The 25,431-nt window shown below is 51.7% G+C and overlaps 10 protein-coding genes across 10 annotated transcripts, besides 3 other annotated features; 5 read left to right on the forward strand and 5 right to left on the reverse strand.

Annotated features, from left to right (window-relative positions):
- Window positions 1-226: 226 nt before the first annotated feature.
- Window positions 227-1,681, reverse strand: sen2 (tRNA splicing endonuclease subunit SEN2; the record flags this gene model as incomplete). Its single annotated transcript, XM_001266132.1, has 1 exon — window positions 227-1,681. One exon carries the CDS (start codon window positions 1,679-1,681, stop codon window positions 227-229), a length of 1,455 nt encoding a protein of 484 aa, XP_001266133.1.
- A 760-nt stretch (window positions 1,682-2,441) lies between these two features.
- Window positions 2,442-2,904, forward strand: NFIA_038110 (H/ACA ribonucleoprotein complex subunit NOP10; the record flags this gene model as incomplete). The annotated part of the gene is made up of 5 exons (XM_001266133.1): window positions 2,442-2,453; window positions 2,522-2,572; window positions 2,634-2,695; window positions 2,774-2,826; window positions 2,882-2,904. The coding sequence occupies 5 exons, from the start codon at window positions 2,442-2,444 to the stop codon at window positions 2,902-2,904; spliced, it is 201 nt and encodes a 66-aa protein (XP_001266134.1).
- A 442-nt stretch (window positions 2,905-3,346) lies between these two features.
- NFIA_038120 (rRNA-binding endoribonuclease) lies at window positions 3,347-4,744 on the reverse strand (the record flags this gene model as incomplete). Its single annotated transcript, XM_001266134.1, has 2 exons — window positions 3,347-3,862; window positions 3,935-4,744. 2 exons carry the CDS (start codon window positions 4,742-4,744, stop codon window positions 3,347-3,349), a joined length of 1,326 nt encoding a protein of 441 aa, XP_001266135.1.
- Window positions 4,745-5,590: 846 nt separating this feature from the next.
- On the reverse strand, window positions 5,591-7,141 carry NFIA_038130 (M18 family aminopeptidase; the record flags this gene model as incomplete). Its single annotated transcript, XM_001266135.1, has 1 exon — window positions 5,591-7,141. The coding sequence occupies one exon, from the start codon at window positions 7,139-7,141 to the stop codon at window positions 5,591-5,593; it is 1,551 nt and encodes a 516-aa protein (XP_001266136.1).
- Window positions 7,142-7,653: 512 nt separating this feature from the next.
- Window positions 7,654-8,793, reverse strand: NFIA_038140 (LysM peptidoglycan-binding domain-containing protein; the record flags this gene model as incomplete). The annotated part of the gene is made up of 2 exons (XM_001266136.1): window positions 7,654-8,535; window positions 8,599-8,793. 2 exons carry the CDS (start codon window positions 8,791-8,793, stop codon window positions 7,654-7,656), a joined length of 1,077 nt encoding a protein of 358 aa, XP_001266137.1.
- Window positions 8,113-8,181: a microsatellite.
- An 860-nt stretch (window positions 8,794-9,653) lies between the features above and the next one.
- On the forward strand, window positions 9,654-11,336 carry NFIA_038150 (uncharacterized protein; the record flags this gene model as incomplete). The annotated part of the gene is made up of 4 exons (XM_001266137.1): window positions 9,654-9,720; window positions 9,822-10,370; window positions 10,440-11,072; window positions 11,152-11,336. The coding sequence occupies 4 exons, from the start codon at window positions 9,654-9,656 to the stop codon at window positions 11,334-11,336; spliced, it is 1,434 nt and encodes a 477-aa protein (XP_001266138.1).
- Window positions 11,337-12,593: 1,257 nt separating this feature from the next.
- On the forward strand, window positions 12,594-17,104 carry NFIA_038160 (class V chitinase Chi100; the record flags this gene model as incomplete). Its single annotated transcript, XM_001266138.1, has 4 exons — window positions 12,594-15,558; window positions 15,626-15,758; window positions 15,827-16,137; window positions 16,215-17,104. The coding sequence occupies 4 exons, from the start codon at window positions 12,594-12,596 to the stop codon at window positions 17,102-17,104; spliced, it is 4,299 nt and encodes a 1,432-aa protein (XP_001266139.1).
- Window positions 16,274-16,349: a microsatellite.
- Window positions 16,862-16,905: a microsatellite.
- Window positions 17,105-17,482: 378 nt separating the features above from the next.
- NFIA_038170 (putative protein kinase) lies at window positions 17,483-20,113 on the forward strand (the record flags this gene model as incomplete). The annotated part of the gene is made up of 1 exon (XM_001266139.1): window positions 17,483-20,113. One exon carries the CDS (start codon window positions 17,483-17,485, stop codon window positions 20,111-20,113), a length of 2,631 nt encoding a protein of 876 aa, XP_001266140.1.
- Window positions 20,114-20,769: 656 nt separating this feature from the next.
- Window positions 20,770-22,226, reverse strand: NFIA_038180 (glycoside hydrolase family 71 protein; the record flags this gene model as incomplete). The annotated part of the gene is made up of 3 exons (XM_001266140.1): window positions 20,770-21,372; window positions 21,434-22,075; window positions 22,131-22,226. 3 exons carry the CDS (start codon window positions 22,224-22,226, stop codon window positions 20,770-20,772), a joined length of 1,341 nt encoding a protein of 446 aa, XP_001266141.1.
- Window positions 22,227-23,724: 1,498 nt separating this feature from the next.
- NFIA_038190 (zinc-dependent alcohol dehydrogenase) lies at window positions 23,725-25,335 on the forward strand (the record flags this gene model as incomplete). Its single annotated transcript, XM_001266141.1, has 5 exons — window positions 23,725-23,890; window positions 23,957-24,052; window positions 24,126-24,353; window positions 24,421-24,998; window positions 25,057-25,335. 5 exons carry the CDS (start codon window positions 23,725-23,727, stop codon window positions 25,333-25,335), a joined length of 1,347 nt encoding a protein of 448 aa, XP_001266142.1.
- Between the last annotated feature and the right edge of the window lie 96 nt (window positions 25,336-25,431).

Consider the following 25,431-nt stretch of genomic DNA (forward strand, 5'->3'; position numbering starts at 1 on the left):
TCGCAAATACGAGCTACACAAGGACTTTGTGTGATTCACCAAAACTAAATGCCTATGAAAAGATGCCTAGTGTCTCATTGAAACCAAATTACCGGTCCAGACATGTCAAGACGCTCCCCATCTCGTCTCACAGTACTGCTACAGTAGGTCACTTCGCAAACCGAAGAGCAGCGAACAGGCTATTCATAATGTAGGAAATGATATAGAGGCAGTATCGGAGGCGAGGTTAGTCCCGCGTGCGGTTAGGAACCCACCGCCTGATTAACATTTCCCGCACCCTGTATCGAGAAAGGAGAGCCCCGATGTCCTCCGAGTGATTTTTCGAATCGTGAGATCGCGGCGGTGGAACTTCCACGTAACATACCACCAAGCTCTTCTTGACTTGCGCCTGGACTCTATTCACGCAATGCAGCCACCACCAACTTCGTGCCTGTTTCGTGGCACAAGAAGATCTCCTATCTGATGTTTCAGACCAGTAGGAGTGCTCGTAGGCAGGAATAACTACAACCGCAAACTCAGCGTGGGAGAACACTGGCCCGCGGTTGTACAGAAGATAATCCACTCCGAATTTAACCCCAGAGCGCACGACCCAGCCCAGGGATCGAAAGTGATGGTAGACAATGTACGATATCATAAAAGGATCGTCTGGGTTCAGATCTGTGGATGGATCACGTGGAGGGTAGTATGAGTTGTGACAGAATAAAGAGAGTAAAGATGTATGAGGAATGATGGTCTTCTGCTGATGATCGTAGACATGAAGAACCCCAAGCCCATAAGCAAGGAAAAAAGCCTCTTCGTTCGATAACTGTAAGTGCTCCTCGTTTTTTAGAGGAAGCTCTTCCTGCGAGGTCTCCTGAGCCTCTGTAACTGGCCCGGGAAGGCGTAGAATTGCCGAATCTGACGCAAATTCTTTCTCTTGAACAACAGGTGAAAAGCGAACTGCCTTGCTGGGAGACTCTTGCCCAGGAGATGGGGAAGCCGGGCCCTTGTTCTCCTGCTCCTTGGAACGCCGTGACTCGAGCATTCTAGCTTCTCTTGCTTTCCGAAGAGAGAACTTTTCGAGTGTAACGGCTGTGCCACCAGGAGCACCGTCTGTAAGTAGCGTCGCCGTCGTCTGGTCGACGGTAGTAGCACCACTCTCACGCGCCGCAGCTTCGGCCTTCAATCTCTGCTCAATTGCTACCTTCTCCATCCTCGCTCTCTCGAGTTTCAGTTCACGCCGTTCTGTTCTACGCTGCCGTGTGAGTTCCTCGTTGGTCTGGCCACCGAGTAATCCCCTCCGTTTCTTCTCCCGTTCCAGCCAACTTGGCTGACTTCGGCTTAAAGTGCCCTTTCCAAAGAACCCCATCTCCCACAAGGCTTGAATAGCCTTGTGATCCGTGACATGGACGGAGGACGTCGCAGAATCGAAGTAGGCGGCATAGGTTTCTTGGTGAGGTGGAGAGATAAAATAAGTCAGGTAAGACAGCACCACGCTAATTAGCGACAGAGGATTATGAGGAATGAGAGGCGGTAGAGGATGTACGTCGAGGGGAAGAGGAAAACGGTGAATGTGCTTGTAGTTAGGCTTCGGCGGCCTGGAGCGATGAGCTGGACGAGCATTATTGTGCGGCATGGATTTGGAGGGAGATCCAGCGAGCTCAGCAGGTGAACTAGGGAGTGATGTGGATGAAGAGGCCATGGTTAACAAAGATTTTGATTCAATTACACTATATCCAATTAAGGTTGCTATCTACAAAGCGAAGAGTCAGCTCGAAGCTTTCCATCGCAGATCCTCTTCGCGAACACAATGCAGGTAAAACAAGTTCTTCTCCTCAGATACCGTTGTAGTCAAAAACAAGCATTCACTGACAACAGCTAGAAATCAAAGTGCTATTGCCTAAGCTTGAAATGGTGTCATCACCGGAGAGAACAGATATATACCCTTTTAGTGTTGACCAGAGTAGTTATTGCTTACCAGAAAAGACGGTTTTCTGGACACCTAGTGTTGTGGGAGGGCAACGTAGATATCATGAGGCTTTCGCCGAAAGTCTTGCAGCTAACCCAAGGACTCCATCAACATCATGTTGGAATCCGAGTATGAGCAATGATTATCATCATATTATCGTTGCCATTTGAATGTGTGTTGAGCTTGAAGTTGGGAAGAGAAAAATGAAAAGTTCGGTTCGGCGTCGACGCAATTAAAAGCGTACTCGGAATGACTAAGCAAGCTCTCATTGGCCTGAGCTCCCATACTCTCCGACAAAAAAAAATTCCTCCACTTTATCGATTCGAATTATCACGAGGGCATTACAGTCGAGACAGCTATCGATCATAATTTAATTGTGCTTAGATCCGCTTCTTAGCCATATTCAATAATCCTCCATTCAAGTGAGTTTGACTCTTCTCGCCCCTGCGACAATTCTCTTTCCTATTGTATCTAAGTGACTGACTGGAACAGGATGCATCTTATGGTACGTTACAACGGACATCAGTCTCGTCGCGCAAAGGATAGACTATTCTGACACGAATTGTTCGCTAGTATGTTCTCGACAAGGATGGCAAGAGGGTGTACACCCTCAAGAAGGTCCTGGTGAGTGCTTCTTTACCATTAGGCGTGTCCGACTGACGCTAACCACGAATTCGCATCACAGAACGGCGAAGTCACCAAGTCTGCCCATCCTGCCCGGTTTTCGCCAGATGACAAGTACTCCAGGTAAGTCTTAGAGTCGCAGATCGATACGCCCGGTGTGAAAGGGAAGGAATTGAGCTAATCTTATACCTGAATGAACAGACACCGTGTTACCCTCAAGCGGAGATATGGCCTCCTGCTGACCCAGCAGCCTGGTACGACTCTTTCTTTAAATCGCCATCGTCTTCGAGAAACTAACAAAATCAACAGAGAAGACGAACGCGGCGCTGTGATAAGGGACGAATAGTAGCAATCTGAGCTGGTATACAAAGGGTGTTTTCGAGTCATTTATGGGCGAATGGTGTTATTGTGCAATCTTTTGAGGACAGAAAATGTCGTTTACTTCTTGCTCTTTTAAATAGACACTGCTCATACGAAGAGATGTCATCGTCGGACAATATGTGCCGCCAAAGAGTATGCACTTTTGCTTGATGAAACTAGTCTATGTGTTCATTCCGTCGTAGATGTCCTAGAAGCTGTATAAACATGTGGAAGGGAAAAGTACAACGAACTCATAATCACTTTTTGCATGCCAACCAACGATACCGCCGATGACCAGCCAAAGGGCAGAACACGCGTATTGACAGAAGAAACCCGTTAAATCTTGTCCAGATCCCAATCTCACCATGGATGCAAAGGTACTATATATGGGATGGCAAGGAAGCTGCGAAACAATTATCGCCGCCTTGCGTTGACATTCCTTCCAGCGCCGACTTTAGGTCTACCACCATGCTTGCTCCGTTCGCCAGTCAGAATTCCCGGTAAGTAATCCTCATCCATCAAGTCTCGCTCCTTGCGGAGCCTTCGACTCTCCTCCACCGATGCTCTGACGTATTCCTTCTGGTCTTCAGCAAGAATGAGCTCTGTTCCCCATCCATCCTTTCCGCCGCCGCCCTTCCACTTTCCACTAGCACTGCCGTGGGTGGGCTTGGGAATGCTGTATCGGTTGCCTCTATTGTTCCATTGCATATTCTTCTTCAGATGCATCTTGAATTGTCCGTTTGCATCTGTGGTGCAAGATACACGAGTGAGGGTATCTTTACCGCAGCGCGGGCAGAACTGCTTGGTCATGTCTTTTGTGGTGAAAAAACAACCGTGACAACGTTTGATGAAAGACTTGAGATGGCGGATTCTTTGAAGGGTAGTTGTAGAGAGCAAGTTGAGGTTCATCTGAAGCAGAACATTTTGGCACTATATGATGACGATCAGTATTGATTTCAATGCAGGGTTTAAACCGCCTTATTACGGCTTTTCCGGACTTACCGCAAAATCAGTGGTCATGGTTGCGACCTGCATAACCTTTGGCTCGGGTGCTGCAGACGCAGAGATCGACTCATCAAGGGCCTGTCGCTTCTTCAGATTGGAAGGCGTAATCCAGCCACCATCAGAATCAGAACCATCATCGTCCCCGCCTCCGGTTTCAGCGTCGTCGGCACCTCCTTCGCCGTCGTCGGCTTGTGCGGTCTCTGGAGTTTCTACGTCTTCTGTAGAGCGGGCTGGTTCTTCAGCGGCAGTGTCGTCGTTTTCAAATGTGGTCTTGCTCAGATCCTCCGCAACTCCGTCAACCTGTGGCACCTTCGAAGTCTCTGTCGCATCTGCCGCGTCTGCTGTCCCTGTTGTGTCTGCTGTTGTTTCTGCGATGTTCGCCTGCTCGGGCTCTTCCACTTTCTTTTCCTCCTTCACCGGCGGCTTGCCGTTCAGCTGTTTTTGGCCAGGGGTACTTCTCAGTCTCCAGTCGCCGCCATTTCTCTCGCATTCGACTTCATATGCGAGCGCCAGAACCTCGAGATCGGTTTTACTGAGCACGGCTCTATCACCAGTTTTTCGAGCGAATTCGCTGATCACGCTGACACTCTTCGGCGAGGGTGTTCGCTGCTTGAGAAACGGCAAGTAAAGTGTCTCGACTCGCAAACGAGCATCAGGGTCGCGGATTTCACGAACGACGGACGGAGTAATGAGGAGTTCCTCGCATTGTGTGAGCAATGTGGAAAGAGGCGGGGTATTCTTCAAGATCGGACCGGCATCAAGAATGATCGTGTGGACCGGCTTAGACGGGGTTGATGAGTCTGCCATAGTTTTAAATATAGATGGCAGAATCAGACAGAAACGAAACAGTGGCAGGTGCACAGACAGGAGCAGATTGACGATTGGTGAAGGTTGCGAATCTTTCTGCTGGTGTCGCTGGAATTTTTGGTTGGTCTGTGCGTTATACTTATCTTAGCGCGGTCTTATCAGTTCGTCAACTGGCAAAGTAGAGGCTCTCCGTGCAGCGACTCCCAATGGATCAGTATTGGACTAAATAGGCGCGCGCCCACTATCATTCGACTAGCTTTTCACTGATGACGAGAGCGGTTCATTGACTTCGAAATCAGGATGCTATCATCCGGCACTAGGACTGATCGAATCCCCGATCAGAGAAGATTTGAAAAGAACTCAACCAGGGTCCAGGGTCAGTGAACTGCTACTAATGCGTCGATTATACGCGCGTGTGGCGTTGAAGGATGTTGATATATTGACACACACTGAGGCGAAGTGATAAGGTTCACAGCGAACGATACGTGCGCATCGTCAAGTACTAAAGCCTTACTATTGCTACTACAGCGAAAGAACGAAATTAGCTGCAGACCGCAGTTAGATAAATGTCTTGGTCTGCGCCAAGTAAGCTCATCGGCGAATAAAAGTCTCACTTAATAGCGACCAGCTAGAGCAGGCGACGAAGACGTATAAAGGGTAAAAGTCAACAGCATGAGATAACAAGGAGCCAGGCGATGGATATCGGGTTATTGGTCGACAAGCCCACACAAACCACAGAAAAACATAGCCAAAAAAAGCGACCTCTAAGGTGGTCCAGAATGAGACGGTCTCAACCGAAACAGACGTGTCTATATCCCAATGGAAAGAATCACGAAAAAACAAAATCTAAAAGTCGGCAAACTCTTTGTCAACTTCCTCAAAGTGGTCAAAGAAGCCCTTGAACAGTTTAACGCCCAGGCCAGGATCCAAGCTACCTGTTGTGGCGCGAATGCTATGCATACTCAGTTGCGGGATGCCTACATCAATAGCCCTCATGCCGATGCGAGCGCTGGTCATGGGTCCGATGGTTCCTCCGCTGCGAGAATCGTTGCGGATCTGGAACACCTGCAAAGTCGAGCCGCATCGGTCGGCAACCCGCTTGATGAAGCCGTAACTGACACTATCAGTCGTCATGTGGCCATTCGAATCGGCGGAGACGGCCACGCCGACATTGAGGCGCGGGGCATGGTTCTCCAGGTACACGTTCAGAAAGTTAGGGTTAACGGCGTGAATGACATCTGAGGAAACGAAGAAGCTGTTGGCCACTGTCTGGGAGAGAAGATTGGGTCCGTAGTTAGACGATGCAAAGGCTTCCGTGATGCGTTCAATGACGCTGCTCATAAAGTTGGATCTGGCACCCTGGCGTAACAAGCTGCCTATCTCCTCATCGTCAAACATGCCGACCATCTTGATTGACCCAGTCGATGTGTCATCTGAAGAAGCTAGCAGCGCCTGCTGAGCGGCGTAGCAGCACAATTTGTCGTCGATGCGACCGGCGAAGATGAGGTCCTTCTCTAAGCCACCAAGGCGAGCTGGTTGACTGTCATAGAGCTCCAGCTCCCAGCTCAGGATTGTATCATAATCTGTGATCCCCAGCTCCTTTGAAATGATCTTGACCAATCTCTCTGGTTGAGTTGCCGCAAACGACCCGGGCTTGATACCACTGCTCGAGTGGGCGGTGGGTGACACTTGCTGCTGGAAGAGATCAGAGTTGTCGATACCAACTATAGGGACCATCTGCGTCTCCTTGTTAAAGGGCCCTTGCGAAGGAGCGCCAAAATGAGGAGCCAGAGTAGGAATCCGAGCAATTGGCCAGTCCAACTTGACCAATTTCGACTCTACCTTCCCGGAAGTGGGGTCCCGGACCAAGACACGACCACCGATCGACAGATCGCGATCCCACCATGTTTCGTTAAGGCCGCCCGCATACGGCGCAACACCCAGCTGAACGAATCCAGCCTTGGTAGGAAGCTTAGAGACAGGCTTCAATCTGGTGGTCAAGGCATCGATGTGGCCTGCCACAATAGCCAAGCCATTTCCACTCCGGTAATCCTTTCCCACAGAGAATGCAATAAACGCACTACCATTCCGGGTGCAATAGTACTTCCCACCACGTTGTAGCTTCGACGTCCAGACCTCACGCTCAGGTAGGCGCTTGTAACCTTTGCTTTCGAGCTCCTTTGTGAAACCGTCGACGGCGTGGAAGATTGTGGGATGCGCAGTCATAAAGTCACAGTAAGGCTGGGCATAATCTGCAGGAGAAAACGAGGTTGTGGTGGTGGTCGTCTGAGAAGGTGCTGTACTGGGAGCGTACACAGGCGTTGGGTCGGGGAGCTGGCCAGACAGGCGATAGGCCATGTTCGAATCACGAAGATCAAAGACGCTCTTCTTTGTCATTTTGACTTGCAACAACAGATATTCAGAGCTTTAGTAAACCGCTAAACGATAGATAGTATTTGAAAGAAGTCAATTGAGGTAAAGAAGGAGCAGCGAGGAGTATGTTGACAGCCAGTTTGGAGAAGGTCGGCATGACTCCGCTTATCGGTGACGAGGCGGGTCAGCTGATAAGCCTGATAAGGAAAAGGTGCCTGAAGACTCGGGCTATCCCGTACCCCGATATCACATCACTCGCGAGTAAAGAGACACGTTTAATTCTAGATGGTATAGGCTTTTTCCAGTTATCTTCTGCAAAGGAGATTGAATTACTGTAGTTTTGGTGAACAGTTTCTCTTGACCAGAACTATTGCTGGCGGTGAAAATACATGTATAGCTTCTCAAGACGCCTTTGTTGGAGGCTTGGAGCACCAGGCAAGGGTTGTTTTAACTCAGGACTGTAGATTGCTTCCATACCACCATCATGCCTGTATCGATTTCCTGAGTTAAATACAGGCAAGCTCCAGCCATGTCCACTAAATACCAACGCAGACATAGTAATTAGGCCAAAGACCAGCACAAGAAGTTCCCACGGCGGGATTCCAGGCGTAAAAGTCACTCAGCGCGATCCCGGCTGCCGCGGCAATATCATAACAGCCATCTCCACTAATAACAAGATAGAACTTCTTGCAATTAGTTACCATGCCTGTCTGGATTGGTGTAGGGGTGGTAACCCCGTTGCCAGAGGTCGTTGTAGTAGTCTTAGTAGTAGTGGTACCTGAGCCGCCGATGATTCCCACACAGACGTAGTAATTAGGCCAAAGACCAGCACAAGTGTTCCCTACGGCGGGATTCCAGGTGTAGAAGTCATTCAGCGCGATCCCCGCTGCGGCGGCAATGTCGTAACAGCCATCTCCACTAACAACCAGGTAGAACTTGTTGCAATTAGTCACCATGCCTGTCTGGATTGGCGTTGGGGTGGTAACCCCGTTTCCAGCAGTGGTTGTGGTGCTTGTAGTCGTAGTAGGCGTAGTAGTTGTAGAAGTAGTAGTAGTGGTGGTCGTGCCACCTGATATCACACCAACGCAGACATAATAATCGGGCCACAGGCCGCCGCAGGAGCTCCCAACTGCGGGATTCCAGGCGTAAAAGTTGTCGAGAGATATTCCCTGAGCAGCTGCAATGTCGTAGCAGGAGTCACCACTGACAACCAGATAGAACTTGTTGCAGCTGCTAACCATGCCGGTCTGCGTGGGAGTCGGCGTGGTGACGCCGTTCCCGGCTGAACTGGTGGTGGAACGTGTCGTAGTCGTGGGCGGCGTCCATGTTGGACTCTGGGTGATATAATTGACCTGCACGCAGTAGTAGAGACCTGAGATCAGAGTGCAGCCGTCACCAAGCTGACTGACGCTAGGGTTCTACTCCGAGTCAGTGCACATGTAGGTAAGAGGATACAGCTGGGCAGCTGGACACTTGCTCACCCATTCCTCGAATTCGGCCGCAGTCATGCCGTAAAAGCGGTGGATTATATCGCATGTCAGGCCGTATGAGGCCTGCACCCATGCGCTACAAGCCGACGCGGCCCCTGGTGCAGGTGTTCCTGGAGGGGTCACCAAATAGGCGTCGACCAGGCAAAGAGCCAGCGCGGAGGCAAGAAACCGGAGGGCCTTCATCATTCTGGTCAGGGGTATGTGATAGCAGATGAGTATTGAAGCATGAAAGAGAGTGGGATGGATGAGAAGCGAGGTAGTCAAGAAAATAGTAAGAGCCGCTGCTTTCAAGTCTGCCTACAACCTCCTCGCATTATTGGCATCAGCCCCGGCTTTCTCCGTTATCACATCGCTAGGTGTGATTCAGTTTGATCCCTCAGACATAGGCTATAGCTAGGATAATTCTAAGCCGGACTTTGGCCGCACTTGGAATAATTTCCATGTCCCGACTTGTATAGTCCATAATACCATCACCTTTACAGATATTGTAAGCTGATTGGGTAGAGACCATATTTCAATATGTAAATTTGATCATATGAATAACATCAGCCCCATGCATCATGTCAGCAGCCTAACCAGGCCCTTTTCGGGTAATATACTAGGTGGTTGACAAGATCCACTATCAGGCACTCCATGCATTAGCCGCACGCGCCATGTAACATTGCCAAAATCTCACTCCTCTGCGGAGCGCCGGAGAACTCCCGTGCATCCTTCAGCGTCCGTATATTTATCATTTGCCAAGCTGATTTGCCAAGCCAGGCTCATTTTACAAGAGTCTGATCCTGAGCCTAAGCACTAGGGTGACTGAGCTTAGTCCAATGTGATCTTTGTCTATCAAAGTCCGCTACTAACTAGTTAATCATGCATGATGCCCCCTCCGCCCCTCTGCAACGTGCAGATACGTGTGGTCCCCGGCAGGGCGTCCCTAGCCGTACTGTACATCCTGTATCTACTGTATGTATACCTTAGTATCGATAGTTTAATCTACTGCTTACAAGGATAGAGCAGGGAGTGGGACTGTTCTGGTTAAGGGGTTACATTCAGTCATGGCTAGGAGAGTGAACTTCGGCAAAATGAACATTGACAGATGCTCTCCCCGTGAGACGATTCATGGTTAGACTTTGACACTTGGCTATGGAATGGATCTCGGCTGCCAAACTGCTTCCTGCTCACTGCCAGCCAAGTCTCTGCTTGTGGTCTGTGGTTTTGTTAAGACTCGCGGATTGACACTATCCGCGTTCCCAGATTGATACTTATCCAAGGTCCTTCAACGCCCTTTTTTCGACTTTTCCCCTTCTATCTTGGTGATAACCTCCTGTATCTAGCAGTCCTTCAGCCCAACATGCGGTGGTCTCTTGCAGGGCTGCTGCCGTCGCTCTGCCTTGTCGTCCTCACCAATGCCTCCCCACTGGGTCATGAGAGCGCCTACGATATTGAGGGAGTTGACTCCCTCAACACTCTCGTTCGCAGAGTTCGAACCGGCCCAGGTGGTGGCACAGTCACCACCCCAAAGAAAACGACAGATCTCTTTCTGCTAGATAGCGGCCCGGGAGGTTGCACTAGCAAAGAGGCAACCCTCGATAACTGGTTGACAGAGGTCTTTCTCCTCCACGACGCGATCAAGACGGCGTACGCAAACATCCAAGGAGATAGGTCTTGGATGCTGATGTGGTACACCTGGTTCGGAGTCCAGCTTAATATGCAGACCGGAGGTGTGGACGTGAGTGACGCGGCCAACAAGCAGCTATGGGACACGATTGGAGGTACCTATTTTTCTCTCTACACACTACGTACAGTGTGCTCTTGGATACCTAAGGTTAATTTTGATATAGACCACATCTCCCGCGTTACCAAATTCCTTGCCGGAGCTGGCCTGGCCAACCCCCAGGTGGCAGGAGAAAACCCTCGCCTGTTCTGTGGGCCCGAGGCAGGCGAACATCAACCCTGGTCTGAATCGGTCGTCAAGGATCATAACGGCCAAGATGTAGTCACCGCGAGAGATCCCGACACTCAGCAGCCGACCGAGTACTTGAAGCTTGGAACGGCGTTTCTGAGCACAGTCCGGGACCCAAATGCCAATGCCTTTTGGTTCAGCGCGTTTAACGGCTACGACCTTGACTTCAGTGGCGAAACAAGCCTATGTGCCGAGAATCCCAAAGATGGGAAGCGCCGGTTCGCCAAAACTGCCCGACCAGCATCGTCGTGGCCAGTAATATTCTCGGACGGCGCAGACTTTACCTTTGGCAGAGCCAACAGACACATCTTGTTTTGCCCCCGGTCCTTTTCTCCTCCTACCGGATTCCATTCCTACCCGTCACTGACAAAGGCCGTCGAGGAGGACAATTACCCCACAGCTGGAATGAAGGACGAGAACGAGTCTCTGGACAAAATGATGCCTGTTAGCTCTACGTTGTACCACGAGCTCTACCATCTGACCGATGATGATAACACAAAGGATCAGGCTTGTACGTATTTGACCCTTCTCCGCGGTTTCTTTCTTTCTTTCTTCAACCCACTTTCGACTAACCGCCTGTTGGACTGTAGACAGCCTGGATAGGGTCATACGCAACGCTAGGGACCCATCAACAAGAGAAGGCAACTCCCACAACCCAGAGACATACACCCTTTTCGCCACGGCGGCGTATCTGTACCTCAATGCACCCCAGGACGAAGAACCCTGCTTGTACATCAGTGGTTTCCCCAAAAAGGCTTCTAATCCTTTTGCCTGATCATAGCAAAGAAGGAATCAAGGGCCCGGCGTGGGGGTGGGGGGGGGTGGTTTCGAAGTGTTGGATAGGTAGGGCATATGACTTCAACAGGTCGCTTAGGCAATGTAACCATGTCAGAAATTAGGAGCGTTATATTCTTTTCAAGTCAGCTGAACATTCCGAGGCAATAAGAATTATAGTGTCTGTCTGACTGATTTGCAACGCACCGTAGTACAATGTCCCTGGTTTGAAGTTTCTACTCTGTACTGACCGCTAGTATAATTCTCACAGTTTGTATGCACTCGCAAGTTGCAATCTCGCCAAAATGCTAGTCCTTGCTAGTGGCTTCGGGGGCGGGATTGGCAATTACGCCCCCATCACGCTCTTCATACATCCTTGTTCAAAAGGGCCCATGTGTTGTTGGTGGGATATCGCCAGGATTCAAGCCTCATCGGGCCGTACTCCGGATAAAGGCAGTAGCCGCAGTATTGTGCCGACTCTTTTTCTAGTTTGAGGCTACTAGCCTGTGTGATATAGTTAGAGGGACGCTTGTTAGGGGCCGGCTTCTTGGCAGTCATTCTGCACTCATGGCCTGAGGGTCTGAGCCTGTCGACCAGTCGAGATTTGAGTACTTGATTCATGGGGAAAGTAAATGCCGATTTGTATAGGAGAAGGGTGTGTGGGGTGATGCAAGCGAGCTGAAGGAGCCCAAATCAACCCATGACTCGAACCATGCAGCTAGGACTCTTAGTAGAGAGCTAAGGCAGGTCCAAAGGAAGTACGTACTCCATAAATGCGCATGCTGCACATGCATGATGGCAGGCTGCTAGTGCTAGAATAAGCCGTAATCCTCCCCAATGCCCGAGATAATATTTTGCACCACTACCAAGTCAAATCATGCAGATCCACTACTTAGTTGCTCACCTCGATACTACCATGCACACATGCCAGAGATACAGGGGTGTTTTTCATGCCTGGGCCCAACTGCGGCTCACGCTATCAAAACATACCGCTAATTTACTGCGATACAAGCGTCAAGCGAAGGTATCTACTATGTACTCCTAAGTACGTACCTCTGAGGGAGCCGGTATTGCGAGCATCCGGATCGGTTAATAGGGGGTCAGAGGAGCATGTCCAAGAGGCGCAGCATTGTTCACGCTCCTTCATAAGCGATCAACTTCGAGACTGGTGCCAGAGGCCGTCCTTCTCTCTTCCCCCTCAAACCATTCTTTGCGGTCTGCTTTGTCTCTCGAAGCGGCCATTCTTTGCCGTATCAAGATGAGACTACCTTCGCTGGCGACTGCCGTTCCCCTGGCAGTCGTCTGGGCTTCCTCAGCCGCTCTGGTATCAAGCAGCAATGCCAATGATGCGGCCAACGCTTTCCTGGCGTCCCTTTCTGTCAGCACCGTCTCAAAAACTGTTGCCGGCAGTCCAACAGACCTGGCAAGTGCGCGAGAGGCCATCCTTGCCGGGAACTACACCTCGCGGCTGCACCACCAGGGCAGAGATAGGTGCCCCGGGGGGTGTAGCAGTGCTGGTATCGATACCAGCGCTTGGTTCGTGTATGGCAGCCTCGGCCGTCTCGACAGGGCGTGCAACAGGCCCATGCTCCTGGACTTTGCGCTGGTCAACCCCATTGACGACGAAAAGTCGCATGTCGCCATTTCTGCGTGTACCGCGGACTATGCAGGACTGTCGGATAATAATGCGCCTGCTTCTAATTCGAATTCTGCCTGCGCTTTGAAGGGCGTCGCGCAGACCAAAACGACATCGTCTTTGCAGTTGGCATCTTCGGGTGCTTCGTCTTCGACGCACGTGGCTGATGTCGCCGCTGCTCTGGAGCAACTGCGGGCATTTGCGACCCTGGCTGATGCCGGCTGTAATGAGACCATAAAGTACGCCTACTCCCGTGACGTGGCTGTGGGTGTGTATGCTGGTTCAGGCCTGGCTGGCCAGGGGGTGCTCAGCGCGGTTCTCCAGAAGCTCAGCGCTCAAGTCAAAGACGACGGCAGCGTTGCCGAGAGTCTGTCAGTCGAAATGTGCAGCAATGCCTCGGCCCGGTACTCATTGAGTGTCCTGGTCAACACCCAGGGCGACCTGGGTGCGGTCCAGCGTGGACTGCAGGCATCCAAGAACGGCAGCTGTGTGTCCACGGAGACCAGGATGACTGCCTCTGACTGGCAGACAGTGACCTATCTTGTTCCTGCTGCAACCAACATCACCCGGCCCAGCAACTCGACCAAGCTCGTCTCAACCCGTGCTACCGAGTGCCGCACCATTCAGGTAGAGTCCGGAGACTCGTGTGCCTCACTGGCGACCGAATGCGGCATCACGCCGGCACAGTTCACACAGTACAATCCCTCCTCCAGTTTGTGCTCAAGTTTGACCCCAGGCAAGCATGTCTGCTGTAGTGCCGGTACCCTTCCAGATTTCACGCCAAAGCCCGGCGCGGACGGGTACTGCTACTCGTATCTCGTGAAGACGGGCGACTCGTGCGCATCACTTGCGGCGGCCTACGACCTCACTAATGAGAAGATCGAGTCGTTCAACAAAGAGACCTGGGGCTGGAACGGCTGTGAAAAGCTGTTTGCTGACTACAACATCTGTCTCAGCACTGGCTACCCGCCCATGCCGGCCACCATTGCGAACGCTGTCTGTGGACCGCAGGTCAATGACACGGCAAAAGCACCCCCGGGGACGGACCTGAGCACCCTGAACCAGTGCCCGTTGAATGCGTGCTGCAACATCTGGGGTCAGTGTGGAACGACGGGAGACTTCTGCACGCCTTCCAACTCGTCTACGGGGGCTCCAGGAACGGCTGCCCCTGGCCAGAACGGCTGCATCTCCAACTGCGGCATGGATATCATCACGTCCAGCGCACCCGCAGAAACGTACAGCATTGCCTATTTCGAAGCCTTCAACTGGAAACGCTCCTGCCTGCGCATGTCCGTCAATAGCATTGACACTTCAGCCTATACGCACATCCACTACTCCTTCATTACGCTGAACGAGGACTTTTCCATCAACATCGATGAAGTTGCCGATCAGCTGCCCCTCTTCAAGGGTATGGCCGGCATCAAGAAGATTGTTTCTGTTGGCGGGTGGGCGTTCTCTACGGAGCCCGCCACATACCAGATCTTTCGCAATGCTGTGGCCACCCAGGCCAATCGCAAGGCGCTGGTCACGAACATCATCAAGTTCCTAGACGACTACAACCTCGACGGCGTCGACTGGGACTGGGAATATCCTGCCGAGCCCGACATCCCTGGCATTCCAGCGGGCACCGAGGCTGAGACCACCGGTTTCTTCTTGCTGCTGAACGAGCTGAAGCAGGAGATGCCATCTGGCAAGACGGTCTCCGTCACCGCACCCGCCTCGTTCTGGTACCTCCAGTACTTCCCGATCGAAGCTCTGAGTCTCGTCGTCGACTACCTGGTGTACATGACCTACGATCTCCACGGACAGTGGGACTACATCAACAAGTACGCAACTCCAGGGTGTCCGTCCTACGACCAGGGGTTGGGCAACTGTCTGCGGTCCCACGTCAACCTCACCGAGACCATCAATTCACTGTCCATGATCACAAAGGCGGGTGTGCCGTCCAACATGATTGTCGTCGGTGTCAGCAGCTACGGCCGCTCATTCAAGATGAGCACCCCGGGGTGCTGGACTGAGCAATGCACCTACACGGGGCCCGACTCCGGGGCGTACCCGGGCCGCTGCACCAACACCTCTGGCTACATCTCCGACTACGAGATCCGTGAGATTATCCGCCAGAATCCCACCGTCCAGGAGCTCTGGGATGCGAACTCGTACTCCAACATTGTCGTCTTCAATGACACGGAGTGGGTCGCATACATGGACGAGGACAACAAGGCAACGCGCAAAGCCCTCTACCCGGGGCTCGCTTTCCTGGGAACTGCAGACTGGGCTGTCGACTTGCAGTCCGAGAATGGCGGTGGAAGTGGCTCAAACAACAATTCATCTTCCGGCGGGACCATCTATGTCAATCCTGATATCTGGAACTCCGCAGCGCCTGTGGTGACTGCTCCTCCCGGTGCATCCCTCATTTGGCCCCCCATGCCTCTATCGACTCCCACAACCATTACTTTCCCTCCGTGGACGACGACCATCTCGTACTCCAGTCTTACAACGCGCACAAGCACTCTTTCCGACGGCACAACCTCGACGTATCCGGCGTACGTCTATGAGTCGTGGCTGACTGTGATCACGATTCCTCCTTGTGAGTACACACTCTCTCTATACACCGTAAGGGGTACGCAGTTCACTAATAGACGCGCCTTTTCCAGTGACGACTACGGCCATCAATGTCTGGGGCGTTTCCCTTCCTAGCAGCTCCAGCTCCAGCTCGACAGATGGGCCCGTTCCTATCATTTTGACAAGCTCGGTGCAGCCACCCCCATTTACCATTACCGTTACCCCGTAAGTCTAAAGCCTTCTACCTCTGGGGGGCAAGTTCCTATTAACCAACTCGACTCGTTTCTCTTCAGCGTACTAAGCGGCACCACCTCTATCATCGGGGCCACCGAGACCACGACAATTTCCTTGGACCCCATCATTTGGGGCTCCTCGACCTACTCGCCTCCGGTTGAGACGAGGACTCTGGGTGGAAGCACCACCGTCATCGGCGGGAAGACCTTGCCCCCGACACCCATCACTGTCACACCCAACCCGCACCCCACGACCACGCCGGAACCTGGGTCCACGGACCCTGCGCTTAATTCCAAGAAACCCTCCTGGACACCTGGCAAGCCACCGACCCCTACAGCCGAACCGGGCTGTCCTGGGTGCGGCACTCGTTGTGAGTCGCTGTGTTTCTTTTTTGTCTTCTACATGTGAAATGGCCTTAGCAACTAACACGACTTTCACACCATCTAGGTCTCTTGTTCTGCAATCCCGACTGCCCCTTCTGCCCACCGGGTGCATTTGGCCCTCCTGGCGGTGGCGGAGGGGACAACAATAACAACGATGACGACGACGACGATGACGACGAGGACCCTGATAACGAAGGCGCTCAGTACACGATTGTGTATGACTCTATGGGCGACGACCCCTTCCCGACAGCTTTTGTCGGCGCGGCGGACCTCTCGTCCCTCGATGCTGAGGTTATGTCTCGCGTCAGCTCCGCATGGGGCCTCAGCACCACCACGACAACAACGACTACGAAGCCGACGACAACAACGACGGAAAAGCCCACTCCCACACCGACTGCGGACTGCATGTTCTGGGACAGCATCTTCTACTACACGTTCGAGATCTACAATATCGACGGCTGGGTCTCAGACGGCGGCGACTCGCTGCACGACGAGGAGGGCGGGTGCGGCGCTATGACGGGCTGGGAGTGGCACGAGGAGTCCTCGGACCACTATGCGTATGTGTACTTCAACTTGCCTTTCTTCATGAAGGAAGGCTGCGTGGAGAGGGCAATTGTTTCGGCTGGAGGACCGAAGATTTCGTGCAAAGGCGGAGGGATTGGCCCGACGAAGCGAGACGTCAACGTTGACGTTGACTTTGACATCGAGGCCGAGGAGGAGGAGGAGGAGGATGATGATGATGACGAGGACGAGGACGTTTGGACCAGACTGGATGCGCGAGGCACTGCGAAGACGCTGGACACGCCGGCCTTCCCGTCCTGGACAGACGAGCAGCTGCAAGAGTTCCAGAGTTTCTATGAGGCTATCAACATGCAGTCTGGGACGGCGGAGAAGACCTATGTGCCGATGACCTGGGGGGCGACAAGTACAAGTCCGATGACTACTTCTGCTTAGTAGTGATTAGGGGTCCTTGTTACTTGTAACTGGTTTTAGATATGTCCTAGTGTACCATGTCCATAGCTTGTAGCCTTGTTCCCGATGAATAGTTGTATTCAATCCAGGCGCACTGATGAGGAGTACGCGGGTCCCTGTCCACCTATACAAATATCTGCGTATAGTAACAGGTCCAACGACCTATCACGGTAGAATTGTTTCTCTCGTTACTGCCCCTAAGGCGACCAAATCCCCTGGGAGGGGGGCACATCACGTGTCAGGCTCTACGGGGGGCATATAACTTATATATATGTATACACTAACCCCCCACCAGGTTCTCGACATTATTAGCCCTCTCTCTACAACTCCCCTCCAAAACAGAACAAATTCAAAAATCAAATGCCTGAGACCCTCCACAAAAGTGAAAGCAATGATGGTACGGGTGACCAGATCGGTCCTGGAATCCTGACTGTTAAGCTCGGCTGGGCTTATGGCCTGAGCCTCCCAGTTTCAGACGACCCAGATCCAGACCCGGAAATGTGCGAGCGATGGCGCCCGTACGCGATCGGAGAATATGAAGGGCTCCAGCTGTCTACAGAGGCGATGGCCGTCTACGCCGCCAAGGGAGCGGTTTCATGGGCGGCAGGGCACCGGCCATTCAAGTTTGAGGTCTCTGCGTCTCCGGCCTCCGAGTTGACAGTATCCCTATTTGTCAGGGATAGCGACTCTGATGCGTCGTCGTCGTCGTCGCCGGGGGAATACGAAAACCAGTGCATCTCCCTTGGACTGATCAGATTGAACCCGTTCCTGATGAGTTCGGGTAAGCAAAGGGTGGACGTCCAGGATGGCACGGGGAGAGTGGAGGTCGAGGTTTCCTACACGCAGAAGGAGGTTTCACCCTTGGAGACGCAGGAAGTGTGGAGTGTCCGCGGGGAGAACAGTTCCGGTGATCTCGATCTCGTCTATGTTGAAAAGAAAGACACCGGTCGAAGCTACGGCATGAAGGCCGTTGATATCCGCACCGTGCACGCTGGTGCTGCTCCTGAATCTGACGCAGATACAGACGCTGTTAACATGGCACCCAGCCTTAGCCTCCGCTCTGCCATCCAACACCCTTTCATTGCACCGCTGAAATTCGCTTTCAGGTCGTCTGAAGGGGCGCTGGATCTACTTTCGCCACTGGCCAGCGGCGGATACCTTTTTGACCATTTGCAAAGAGAGCGGCAGTTTAATGTCCCCAAGGCGAGATTTTATGCGGCGGAGCTGGTCTGCATACTGGAATACCTGCATGAAGACAAGCATATCATTCTCCATTCTCTGGAGCCAGAGAATATTCTCCTGGATTCCTCTGGCCATGTCAGTCTATGCAAGCCTGGCCTTTTCGGATTGGAATTGGGGGATGGAGATCACATCTTGCCCGGCACACCCAAGTATCCAGCCCCTGAGGCTCTTCTTGACGACCGAGAGGCTTCCAGGGCAGTGGATTGGTGGGCTTTGGGGATCATTCTCTATGAAATGTTGATGGGCATACCCCCTTTTTACCACAAGGACGGCGGCGAGCGCCGGCATAAGATCCTTGGCCAAGACCTACAGCTACTTGAGAGCCTGCCATCGAGTGCGAGGGACATTTTAACAAAACTCCTCGATAAAGACCCTATAGAACGCTTAGGTGCAAACGGAGCCGCCGAAGTGAAAGCTCACCCATTCTTCCACGCTGTGAAGTTTCATGAATGCATCCAGCGGAAATATACAACTCCCTGGAAACCCCACGACGCCGCAGTGATCTTCTGGCGGGAGCCTTGTACATACCAGCCCTTCAAACGCCCGGAACGGGAGCAACGAGAATATGAAGGAGAGGTGTACGAGCAAATAGGCACCACTGAGTTTCCTTTGTGGATACCAATAGGTTCAGTCAATGACCAAAATAAACGCCACGCCGCAGACAAGAATGCTTCAGTCTCACAGAATCGCGGGGATGATGATAATGATGGATGGGAGTTTACGTGGGAGCCGACAAAGCAAGAGTCTTACTTCAAGAATCGTTTCACTGACGAAAGGGTTACGGCCAAACCCAAAGCTGCAGTGCGGGACAAGATGTTGCCCCCAGCAGTTGAGCATGAAGCACTCGCAGCTGCATTGGAAGTCGGATACAGCCAGCATGTGTTTTCCGAAATCCTCAGATACAGTCCAAATCTGAACGTGCGGATTCTCGACTATGACCAAACGCCCGACGGTATAGGGATAAGACCAGAGACTCGGGACATCATACCGGTTACACCACTAGAATGGGCCGTAGAGCACGAAAGGCTGGATCTCGTTAATCTCTTCCTGGAGAACGGCGCTGACGCGAACTTCACCATCTCCCCGCGAGACGGACCAGCGCTGCTCAAGGCAGTGAAAAGAAAGTCCCAGAGGCTGGTTGAGCTTCTTGTGCCGAAAACCGACCGCGTCTCCTGCACCAGAGCCCTCGCTCTCGCAGTGGAGCAGCAGGACATCACGACCGCCAATACCCTTGTTGCACAGGGCGTGCGCTGTGACTTTGAAGAATCCGATCGGCCCCTTCCGCCCCATCCCTTCTTTGGGGACTACGAATCTAATCTCTCGCGAGGACTCGAAGCGGAGGACTTGACGCCTCCTCTCGTCCGGGCTGCTAGACTAGGCAACGTGGCTCTGGTAGCGTTGCTCCTTGAACACGGTGCTGATGCCAATACCGCGTACCACGATCTAGGCGGTCGTCGCGGCGATGGATATGAAACCAGAGATTCGACCATCCCAGCCAACTTCTCCTGCGGAAGGGTCGTACAGATAGCGATGGAGATGGGCCATTGTGAGATCGTCCATTTGCTCGTCGATGCCGGCGCTGATATCGCCCTTCCACACCCGGTCTGGCCTAAACCAGTCTGGCCTGTGCCCGGTCACATCTGTCAGCCCGTACCGAGGGCTGTGTACGTCGAGGTCAGGGCTGGCCTGCTGGCAGCGGTAGCAGCAAGAAGAGGGCAAAAGATTGCACATCTGACCAGAATTAGATGAGTCAAGATATTCGGTGGTGAAGCCCTATTGACATTATAACGCTTCATCAGGACGTGGATAACATAAAGATGATAGTCCTGAGTTTCCTTCTATGGGGTTAGGACCCTTAGTGAGCTGACTCTATTGTATGAAGTAACTAACTAGTAGAACAGAAAATCAAAGATACAGCAGTTTGGGCGCAACTATCTGAAGTACGTTCCAGTAACAGGCTCGACTTGAATAACACCTGAAGGAGACGGAAGGTATGTTACAGAGCCTACAGACGTTGAGCTCGCGGATGTGATGGTGCAAGTAGTAATAAGGAGACGAGAACATGTGAGAGTATAACTGCTTTCAGATGCTGGCTTTATTCTGGGGCGTATGATGTATTTCAGACCGCCACCTAATACTTCATTAGGCTTGTTCTTAGCAAATCGACTTACTCTTATTCATGATTAGCATGTGTAATTCTGATCTACGTTATATTCAGCATAGTAGTCACTGCTTTTTTAGCACTGATATTACCCCCCAGACGAAGCTTGTAGGTAAAGGCAGTTAGTCGCCATTCTTACATTAATCGTCGATAAGTGACTACAACCAGTGGGATAATAAATATTATTCATAATATCGACATGAATATGCAAATCTGTCACCGAAACGATAGCTTCGTCCAGTCTCTAGTCACTCGACCCCACATAGGCGTTCCAGTCCACCTTGTTATGGATACACCGGTTCGTGATAGCTGGTCCCACGGCCGATGCCTTTTCCTCGTGGTCACGGACAATGGCAAATTTCACACGACCCGTCTGTCCGTTAAAAGGCACGGAAAAGTGGTTGATAACTGAAGCTTGTGCCCTAAGGACTGTCGGAGGATGCTCGCCAATTTGGACGTATACATGGCTCGGCTCCGGGACAAAGGCACTGACAAAGACTCGATCCTGAGCAACTTCTTGGGGAGGCATTGCGGGCTGGCCCATGGCCGGATTGTTACCAGTGGTTCCATCGGCGCTACCCGAGCCACCTGGGTTCAACCGGTACCAGTACACGATTTTATCCGCAAACGAGATGGGGTACTGGGTTTTCGAAAGTGTGGAGAATCTGCATGAGCTTTGCTGGCATGTCGGACTGTTCCGTCTGTATGCATCGATGTAGTGAGGCAAGAAGGTGCGCCACGCGTCATGAGGATGCCCGGAGACATAATGTAAAGCTCCCTCAGGCACGCCCTCTTCATGGATCGGTCCGATATAGTGTGCTTCTCCATAATCGTTCCAACTGAGGATCTGAGCCAGTATATCGTTAGAGCAAGCGGTCGATGAACATATCCGACTAAAGGGAATTTACCTGGACGATAGGCGGCTGTAAATCCATGATCTGGCGCCAGCGGTAATGCCATAGGTCATCACCGCGCCATAGCCAATTCTTATGCCACTGAGGGAGATTGGTGTAGAACCAGGGAGCCACCGGCAGCATATACGGCTTCCCCGCAAGCGCTTTCATCCATGCCTCATCACTGGCTGTGTCCTTGTCCTGGGCTCCGACGGGCCAGGCGTCCCAGCTGAAGGCACCGTCAATAATGTCGAAGACGCCGGCGATGCCCGTTGGGCCCAGGCTCGTCCAGCACGGAATGAACATGCATCCAGTTGCTGCCTTGATATTTGGCCAGTCATCTGTGTTGCCTACGCCCTCGAAGGTTGACACCAAGGGCTTGTCCCTGAAGTAAAACTGTGCAGGTCGATCCTTGAATGCGTTGATGGTCTTTATCACTCGATCTGCGGGCCATGGTCCACCGGACAAGTAGTCGAAGGAGAGGAACAGAGAAAAGTTGCCCACTCTCTCCGCGGCATCATATGCGACTTGGAGCACTCTATCAGTGTAGTCGTCCTGGGGAGCGATGTTCAATGCGAAGCCATCAATATGAGCCTTCTGAGCCTCTATGATGTCCGCCTCCCACTGGGCGGGTGTCATGGCCGCCGCATTTCCAACCTAGAAGCGTCAATACTCAATGTCAAGTTATGACTCTCCAGGAGAGTAGTCTCACAATGAAATGGGCGAAGACGCTCTGCTCTTCAACAGGATACTGAGACACGACTGAGGAAACTGCAAGCAGCATAAGAACCAAGTACGTGAGAATCATCTTGGCGATGGAAACGGGGCTATGAGGTTCAAGAAACGTAGGAGGCGAAACTCGGTAGGGAAAGAAAGAGAAAGGGAAGATAGAAGAAAAGGCAAAGTAGTAAAAGGAAGGACAAGAAGAATTAGTTGAGTACGACCGAATGAAGAAGGCAACAGTGAATTGACCAAGAAGAGCCTGAAAGTATTCACTTCGTCCAACTGCCTCAATCTACTCCAGGCATCGAAGAACGTGAAGCAGAAAACAGACTCGAGGAGATTGTCCCCACAATCAGCTCATAAAGTGAATGAATTCGGCCAATTTTGGTACAATCCTGGAAGAAGCCTATCCTCTACTGGTCATATCATAATCGACTTGCTTCTGCAGTCCGCCGCAATCACTCGGGGCGTGTGAAAGAGACATACGCGACAACATCTTGATCAAGACGCAATCAAAAACAAAACATCGTGAGTCTGATCAGGCATGGCAAGGAGAGGAAGAATGTATGAGAGTCATGCTTACCTTGGACAGGAAGAGGATCGGATTGTGGATGTCTCTCTTTGGTATGGACGTGACGCAGAAGACGATCAAGGTGTCTCTTCATGGCAATTGCGCATGGAGAACCACGCGGTTATGAAGAATCTGGGGATAAAGGATGAGCAATCTATCAGAGAATCTTCGAATAGTCCCATTCCACCTTGCGAAGAATGCACAAGATAAGAAGCGTCTTCGAGAATGAGTCTTGAGCGGATCAGTCTCGAGAGGTACTTGGTATTTATTCAAGCAAACCGCAATGGCATAGACGACAACGTATCACGATCGTACTGAGTCCTTGATATTGTTACGCAAAGCCTGGCTTTGTTTTGCTGGAGATTGTGAGAGCTCGATCGATCTTGTATCTTCTCGAGTGAGAATGCGGTGGACGAGGCCAAGACAAAGGCCAAGTTGCTGGATACGGTCGCCATCATATCCGTAATAACGTCGCGTCGACTTTCATCCCTTAATTGGTTGAACAAACTAATCGCACATGGACTAGTTACATCGATCAGGTCGACATGCGAAAATTTTCTCTAATTTCCAACGCTTATCTTGAAGTCTGTTCGTGGCCACATCGCGAAGAATGATGAGATGTCTTATCCGTAGTTATGATCGACATCGCTTACCGTTGAAGTCTTGCACGGTCAAAGTCTTTCGTACGAATAACTTAGGTATTATCATCGCTCAACCAGAACTAATCACGAGCCATGCAGACATGCCAATTGAATGGCGCTCGAGACCGGATCGATTACTTTTTAAGTCTTCATTTCAACAAAAGTCCCCTTTTCCAGGAAATCCAGGTTGACCCCCGGCTGTGACGAAGGGGTGATGTCAGTGCCACGATCAACTCATATAAGAAGAACTGCAATGCAACAGACTTTATCATGACGGAAAGGAATCGATCATCTCAACTACAGCATATATCTGACTACACATCGAAGCTAGAGAATCGATCTTGGACAACTTTGCGTGATAGGAACTCGACATGGCCGCCTCTCAAGCTGCAGGGCTCGTGGAAAAGGTCATTGGACATGGAGACAATGCAGCTGTCACGACTGATGTGAGCAATTATTCCAAGAATGAATATGGACAGGGGACGGGTGGCAGAATCAAGGCGACAACCTGGCAAGGAAAAAACAGCATCAAAGTTGGTGGGTTCTCCAGGATCGTGCGCATGTGTATTCCTTCTCTCTGACATCGACGGCCTTTACCAACAGTCGAAATGCCTAAACCTAGGGTGATTGACGAAGCTGATGTCATCGTCAAGGTGACGGGAAGCACAATTTGTGGAAGCGATCTCCATTTATATCATGGTATGATTTGTGGTCCCCATAGCCGCAGCACTCTCTGGGAAAGGCGCGCGCATCACTAACCCCCATCTCATAGGCGTCATTCCCGAACTTGAAAAGGGCGATGTTCTCGGACATGAGTTCTGTGGTGTAATTGAAAGCGTGGGACCTGGTGTCAAGAATATCAAAACCGGCGATCGAGTGGTGGCCGCATTCCCAATCGCTTGTGGGAACTGCATGAACTGCAAGAAGCAGCTGACTTCGGCCTGCGAACGGACAAACTCCAATAGCATTGCAAACGCATTGTATGGCAAACGAACAGCCGGTTAGTGACCCCCGCGGAGCGATCCGACTCCCAACGAAGTATTACTCACTGATTCTGCTTGCTGTAGGCATATTTGGATACAGCCATTTCACCGCTGGTTTTGCGGGAGGTCAGGCGGAGTATGTTCGTGTGCCAGAAGGAGACGTCAACCTGCTGCAGCTTCCGGATGATGTTCCATTTGAGAAAGGACTTTATCTATCTGATGTTTTGGCCACCTCGTATCACTGCGTGACTGATACAGGAGTGGACAAAGGTGACGTTGTTGCGATCTGGGGTGCCGGCCCCATTGGACAGATGTGTGCCAAATTCAGTTTCGATCAAGGTGCCAGCAGAGTGATTCTCATCGACGGTGGAGAGGGTGCTTGGAGACTTGACTTTGTCAAGTCCAAGATCCCGAAGGTCGAGACTCTGGACTTTACCAAATTGCCAAGGGGAGAGTCGGTGACTTCGGAATTGAAGAAGAGGGTCCACGGCGGCCCGGATGTGGCTCTTGAGTGCGCCGCCGGCGAATATGCCAAGGGATGGCTGCATTACTTTGAGACCCTCCTGGGAATGGAGACGGACACATCGGAGATCTTGAACGAGATGATCACATCCGTCCGGCCTTTTGGGCGAGTGGGCGTCACCGGCGTCTATGCTGGCTACGTAAGTCACATTGTCCTCCACGATATTGGGAACGCCCCAGATTAACAACTGATTGCAGACCAATCATTTCAACGTGGGTGCGATGATGCAGACGGGTGTTCGCTTGATTGGTAACGGCCAGGCACCAGTACAAAAGTACTGGAAGCATCTGTTGGAGCTCATCCAGAAAGGTGAAATCAACCCTCTGGACATGGTCACGCACCGCATGCGCCTGGAGGACATGGAGAAAGTCTACGCGCTATTTGACAAGCGAGAGGAGGGCATGCAAAAGATCTTTGTGCAAACCAGATTCTCCGCGCCTCCAGCCGCGGGATCTCCGAGTCTGACAGTATTGTAAAGGGCACCTCCTATCTTGTATTGCTGGGGACCGTTTGAGCCGCTTAAGGAAGGTGCAGATAAATTGTATTCTTATGGAGAACTGAGAGGTTGTAAT

Source organism: Aspergillus fischeri, genomic scaffold (genome assembly GCF_000149645.3).
Source record: "Aspergillus fischeri NRRL 181 1099437636247 genomic scaffold, whole genome shotgun sequence".
NCBI classification, from domain to species: Eukaryota; Fungi; Ascomycota; class Eurotiomycetes; order Eurotiales; family Aspergillaceae; genus Aspergillus; species Aspergillus fischeri.